General features: G+C 50.4%; 1 protein-coding gene across 8 annotated transcripts in view; it reads left to right on the top strand.

Annotated features, from left to right (window-relative positions):
- Positions 1 to 2842: 2842 nt before the first annotated feature.
- TPM1 (tropomyosin 1 (alpha)) overlaps positions 2843 to 6287 on the top strand; it is a 20347-nt gene continuing 16902 nt past the window's right edge. For 5 of the 8 annotated variants that reach the window (XM_010571700.1, XM_010571701.1, XM_010571699.1 and 2 more), the window contains exons 1-2: positions 2843 to 3191; positions 4147 to 4272. In XM_010571700.1, the coding sequence (XP_010570002.1) occupies positions 3078 to 3191; positions 4147 to 4272 (240 nt within the window). In that variant the 5' untranslated portion in view covers positions 2843 to 3077. Of the gene's footprint in view, positions 3192 to 3837; positions 3964 to 4146; positions 4273 to 6287 lie in introns of all 8 variants that reach the window. The other 3 variants (XM_010571704.1, XM_010571703.1, XM_010571705.1) reach the window with 1 other exon arrangement.

The following is a 6287-nucleotide window of genomic DNA, read 5'->3' as shown; positions in this document are numbered from 1 at the left end:
TTTAAAAAAACTTTTTACTTCCTTTCCTTCTCCCCATATCTCATACTTTCTCATGTATCCCAGAGGCTCCCATGGCATGGCTAACATTCTTTTAGAAGAATGGAGCTGCACAGGAATTCTTTAAGAGCCTATCAGCACCACTCCTAAATTAGCCAGACAGGATACTGTTTGTTTAATTTTGCAAGACATTTGCTTTCCCCAAAGCCAGACGAGCTACCTCAGTGAATTCCCAGCCACGATAGTCTACATTTTTTAAGGAATTTTTTGTGGCAGAGGCTAAGTTCTCCTAAACTAGGAGCAAAACATACTGATATGTGGACACATATTTAGCTAACGGTCACAAGAGCATTCCAGACGCCTTCAGAAGGCCTTGAACAGAATAAACAAGAAGACAAAAAAAAGAAAGATGCCAATTAGAAGAACACAGGTGCGCATTCCACGATAAAAGGAACTTGGCACAAAAAAAACTCAATTTGGCAGTTTATCTTGACCAATTAGACTGAGACAAGTTTCGCATATTTTAGTTAGTATAATCAATTATGTCTTATGTTTATGCGCGTGTACAGTGTTGATATAACCAATCATTAAGTGTAACTAGGCGCATGGACAGCATGTGAATAATGTGTGTAACCAATAGTAAAATAGCTAAGCGCATGTACAGATGTAACCAATGTATAAAATGATGTCTGATGCTCTAGTAAAGGGTCTTCAACTATGATCATATTGATCTGTTGTTGAGTCCATGATTATGCTCCTGCACTGATACATTTCATAATGCAGTCAGGTTGTTGAACAACATGTAACTATTGTACTCTGTTGTCTGGTGTTTTTAAACATTCCGTGACAGTGCAATGCTGTCTATATTTTGGTGGGTTTAAATAGTATTTTTTTGGAACTGATAGATAGGGATGAATGAACAACATTGTCTGTATAGGAGAGAGATAATTTCACCCTCTAGAAACATTTTACTTCATAATTTTTACTATTATTACTATTATTTTACTATTATTGTCATAGGAGTTTGGTTATGAAACCAGTGCAGTGAGAAAGGAATGAAGTGAGAAATCATCTTTTCTCTAAGTAGGCATAAGGAAAGCTTCTACTTTCCCAGTGGTCTTCGGTGCTCTCTAGTAGCAATGCACAGGAATCCCTGCGCCTAGTTGCAAGCCTCTCTGAACTTTGTATAGTTCATAGCTGAATTCAGAGTATGGCCTTTTCTAGTAGGGAAAGGTAAGGTAACTGTTAGTCTGAACCCTGATCAGGGGGCTTTGCTATCTTGTAGAGCTGAAGCTTCATGATGCAGCTTGTGTAAGCTCTCCAGGAGCTGGCTTCCAAGGCCTGCTTTATCCAGCCCTTATTGCCCTGGCAAGTACAGCAGGCCGGAAGCCGTAGGACATTCCCTCCTGCTGCAAAGTAACATCAGTTCAGCTGATCCAGTGACAGCACCAGGGAGGAATTTTCTGCTGCAAGTACTGAGCGCAGACAAAGAGGCTGCTTAATTTTCTCTTTGTGTAACCCAAATCCTGTGGGGCTCGTGCACATCCATGTACTTTCTGCACTGTACAAAGGAGCGTGCGTCGTGGGGACAGAGCGTGTTGTGTCTTGCTCGCTGTGCTGATGAGACTGTGAGAGACCCACCAGAAGCGAAAATAGGTCTCCACTTAATTATATGTTATTTTGTTAATTGTCTCTCTCTCTGCTGCCTGTCTCTCGGCATTGCAGGCGGACAGTGCAAGCTGCCTCTCGAAGCCAGTTTCTCTGTCCCAGCTTCTCCTGGGCTCCATCCCTCGCAGCTCTGGCTACTCCCAGGAGGGCAGCTGACCTGCCACTGTCTCAGTTGAGGGGCACTGTAACTCTCCTCTGCTTTTTCTTTTCAGTTCAGTGTTTGCTCCCCTTGCATGTGCAGCAACGAGGCACATCTCCCTGCAAAGCCAGAAGTCCCGGTGAGGTCCTTGCAGAGGAGGGCGGTAGACACGGGAAGCGTTGGCAGCCGCTGGCAGCTCTGCTCTGCACCGGCACCGCCTGGGGAGGAGCGGAGAGCCCTCCTGTGCCCCCGATGGACACCTGCCCCGGGGGTCTGGGTCGCACCTCAGCCCCTTGCCCCTCGGTGTGGGTCCCGGCGGAAGCTCTGCCCTGTCCGCAGCACTGCCCGCCCGGCCAAGGCCTCGCCGCGAAGTCTGGTCTTCGCGCTCGGCGCCGTACGGGCCGGCCCAGCGCCCCGCCGCCCGCACTTGCAGCCGGACCGTTCAGTAGAGATACCCCCTCCTCCTCCTTCCCTGCCTCGGGCTGCCGGGGGGAAGGTCTTAAAACGCATTCGCTCTGTACGTGCATGCAGTTAACCCCTTACTGCCCTTCCAGCCGCCCCCCGCAGCTCCGCGTGTTCCCCTGCCGTCTAGTGCGGCCGGCTCCGCCACCCTCCTGCTTTAAAACAGATTTATTTCCACGGGTGGGGACGGCTCCAGCACGGGGCTGGTGTCACCCAGACTCCCTGCGCGCCCCGAGCAGCCTGCGCGGCGGTCTCGTTCGCTCCCCGGGCTCCGGCTTGCGGCTGCTTTTTTTTTTGCCTTTTTTTTTTTTTTTTTTCCTCCAAGGAGTAGCAGCGAAACGTCCCGTCCTGCCTATTTGGAAATGGGAACAAATTGCTCCCCCGCCTTACCTCGCCCATCGCATCCCATATATAGTCATATCTACGGTCAAATGGCAGGCAGCAGCGAATGGGAGCGCTGAGCCTCCGAAAAAAGCCGGGGGGGAGTGAGAGAGGGAAAGGGGTAGGGACGAACGGAGGAGGGAGAGGAAAAAAAAAAAAAAACCTTTCCAAAAAAGTATTGGATGTCTTGAGGAATGCAGTCAGCCCCCTGGGAAAGTACATATCTGTGAGGCGCTCCCTGCCCGCCGCTTGCACTCCGCCGGCGCCCCGTCCCGCACGGATCAGCCCCGCCGCCCGGCAGCTCCGCACCGCTCCGCGCCGCTCCCTCGGGGGCCGCGGCTGGGTCTCGGACTCGGGGCTGTCCCGCAGCTTTTCAAGTTTTGCTTTCGGGTGCAACTCGCGCGGGGACGCGCCCTAGCCCGCCGCCGCCATGGATGCCATCAAGAAGAAGATGCAGATGCTGAAGCTGGACAAGGAGAACGCCTTGGACAGAGCCGAGCAAGCCGAAGCGGACAAGAAGGCGGCGGAGGAGAGAAGCAAGCAGGTCTGCACCATGGGCCCGGGCGCGGCCAGCGCCGGGGTGCAAGTCTTTCCAGACGACTCCTTTCTCTCTCTTCTCCTCTTCTTTTTTTTTCCCCCCAATATACCTTGTTGTATTCCCCCCTCTTCACCCCCTGCAGAACTGGTTGAACTTTTCCTAAGGCGGAGCATCACCCTGGCAGCCCCTGGCTGGAGGTTCCCAGGGGTCCGGCAGGAGGTCGTTCCGCCTGCCCCCAGCACCCTAGCTAGGGAGTGGGGCCCTGGGACAGCCGCATGGCCTCTCTGCCTTTGTCGTAGGGGCATGGATGGGAGAGGCTGCCTCGAGCACCTGGTTAGCAATGGACAGCCGTGCTGCAATTTGGCATAGGACACTTAAAGCTGTGTTCGCCGCCTCCAGCACCACCCATCAGATTTGTCTGATTCCAGCTGCCCCCCTCCAGATGTGTATCCCATTTTCCTGGCCTTCTCCAACCCCCCTTCTTTACACCTGGGGCTTTATTCATTTGGGGGAGGGGGACGCATTGGTGGCACATTTCTGGGAGATCCTGAAGGAGGAGGGAGGAAGGGAAGGGATTTAAAAATTTATTTCCCATTTTTCTAAGCCCAGGGAGAAACATATTTGTGCATTGTATTTCCTCTTGTGCACCTAGTTAGAGGATGACATTGTGCAATTGGAAAAGCAATTGCATGTGACGGAGGATGCAAGGGACCAAGTGCTGGAAGAGCTACACAAGTCTGAGGATAGTCTCCTCTCCGCAGAGGAGAATGCTGCCAAGGTATCGTGCCCTTGCCACAAGCAAAGAGAATCTAACTGTCTCTCCTTCTGTCTCTCTCTCTCTGTCCATCTGTCCTTTTCTGTCTCTTCTGCACTCGCACTTCTCCGTTTGCACGATCACGTTGCCTGCTGCACCTTTTCCTACCCGCCCTCCCCTCTCCACCACTTTCCACCCGTATCACAGCTGGAGGACGAGCTGGTGGCTCTACAAAAGAAGCTGAAGAGCACTGAGGATGAGCTGGACAAATACTCCGAGTCTCTTAAAGATGCACAGGAAAAGTTGGAACTGGCTGACAAAAAGGCCACAGATGTAAGTTATCCCCATCCCTTCCACCACCACACCAGTACAGAATCCACACACTCCCTCTGTGCAGGACAGCCAGGACTCCTACCAAGCAGCACTCCAAAGCTTTGCTGAGGGCGGAGTCCAGGCACCTCCTGGGCAGGGAGGTGGGAAACACAGCACTGCCTCCTTGCATGAGGTTTGCACACTGTCAGAGGCATTTGATTGGGTTTCTGCTCACTCAACATGTGCTTTTCATGTGTACTTGCCATTCTAGACGTGAAAGTAAAGAAAGGGTGGATTGTTGGTTCAGGTGATGGGGAAAATGTCTCAGGCAGGAACAACACTATCTTGATAGTGAAACAGAAGCAGAGAGTTAATAGCAATTAGATCTAGGAGAGGGAGATCCAGAAGAGCAAGGGCTGCTAGTTCTGTCTTCAAGAGAGCTGTTCCTAGGCATGCGTGTGTTAGAACTGCTGCTAGATACTAGTTTGGCTCACTCACTGGTCCCTGAGATAAAAGATCCTCTCCTGTTTTTTTTATTTCTGGAAATTACTGGAACTGTTTCACTTGTCAAAGAAAAGTCCAGTCTCGTGTGAGAGAAAATCATCTGGAAGATGATACTTGCTAGGTTTGCAGTTCAGAGGACAGGGATCCTGGGAGCAAGCTGGGAGATATATATAGCTCAGCACTTTATATGGTAATAATGCAAGAGCTTGTGCCTCTCCCAGGCCCTCATCCCACCCACCTGTCTGCCCCTGACATGCATTTAATGTATTGCATGTATGGAACCATGCGAGTTTATTGTCTCTGCATTTAAGGTCCAGATCTCTATGGCTGCTGCTGTACAATCCAATTCTCTCTGAGTAAATCTCAGGTCTGAATTACAGGATTAGGTGAAACCACAGTATTTCCAAAACAATGACCATCCTTTTCCTATAACTCAGCTTTAAAAATTAACCTCAAAGCCATAATAAAAAGAGGAGTTGCCACAGATGAAGTAAGCCAAGTATTTAGGGGAGGAAGAATACTTTTAGAAGGGGAAGTGTTACAAAACCAACTTTGCATGAAAGACAACATGCTTTTATCTTATTTTACTTCTAAAATTAACAAAGGATAAAAAAAGGCTTAACTTCAGTATGGCAATTAAGTTGTACAGCTTTGAAAGAACTCAAGAACTTAACAAACATAAGCGTGCATAGAAACGGGAGAGAGGGGTTCTGCGTGTAATGCGGATCAGATATCTGTCTTCTGTGTATGGCTGTATAGATGAGAGGCAGCTTCCTAGCAGGACATTTATTTAACTTGTTCAAAGGAGCTGCATATAGATCCAGGGGAGATATTCCTTATAAGGAAAAGTATGCAGACTATTTGGAAATAGCTTGCCTAGGATGAAGGCAGGAGAAATGCTACTAGATTCCCTTTTTGAAATGAAAGGTCTTCCTAACCAATCCCATTTTCCTTTGCTGGAAAACAGCATCTGAAAGCTAGTTGAGGGCAATTTTATTTGCAGTCATCCCTCAGGTGGAGGGTAGGCAACTGGCTGGCTTGTTTTCATCAAGGTAAATGCTGTATTTAATGGCATGCATTGAATACGTCTGACATTTTAAGGGCGTCTTTGTTTTTTTGGCAGTGCAGAGTATCTTTGGGGCATTGCAGTTGACCCAGTATTTGCCCTAGTAGTTTGGATAGTTCCAAGCCTCAGGAAGAAGGCACGGGCAGGGGAGGGCGTGCCGGCTCCCTGGGGCGGACTCGCCTTCCACGGGGGGATGAGGAAACCTTAACTCGCCGGTATCACTCACCTCGCAAAAACCGGGCACATCCCCTGAGCCACCTCACCTGGGAGGGGGGCAGCCGCAGCTCCCTCTCCCCTCCCCGTGTCTCAGGAGCTAGGCCAGGTGCAGCAGCGGGGGGCGGGTTGCTCAGTGTCGTTTTATTACGCTCATACCAGAGCGGTTTGGGGGAGGATAGGCGGGCTCCGGTCCTGGGACGGTCCGCCGGAGCCTTGGGGTGCTGCGCCGCCAGGGGGCGCCGCCGCCCCA

This window comes from Haliaeetus leucocephalus, unplaced genomic scaffold, assembly GCF_000737465.1.
Source record: "Haliaeetus leucocephalus isolate CR32 unplaced genomic scaffold, Haliaeetus_leucocephalus-4.0 Scaffold339, whole genome shotgun sequence".
NCBI classification, from domain to species: domain Eukaryota; kingdom Metazoa; phylum Chordata; class Aves; order Accipitriformes; family Accipitridae; genus Haliaeetus; species Haliaeetus leucocephalus.
This window is presented reverse-complemented; position numbering and strand designations above follow the sequence as displayed.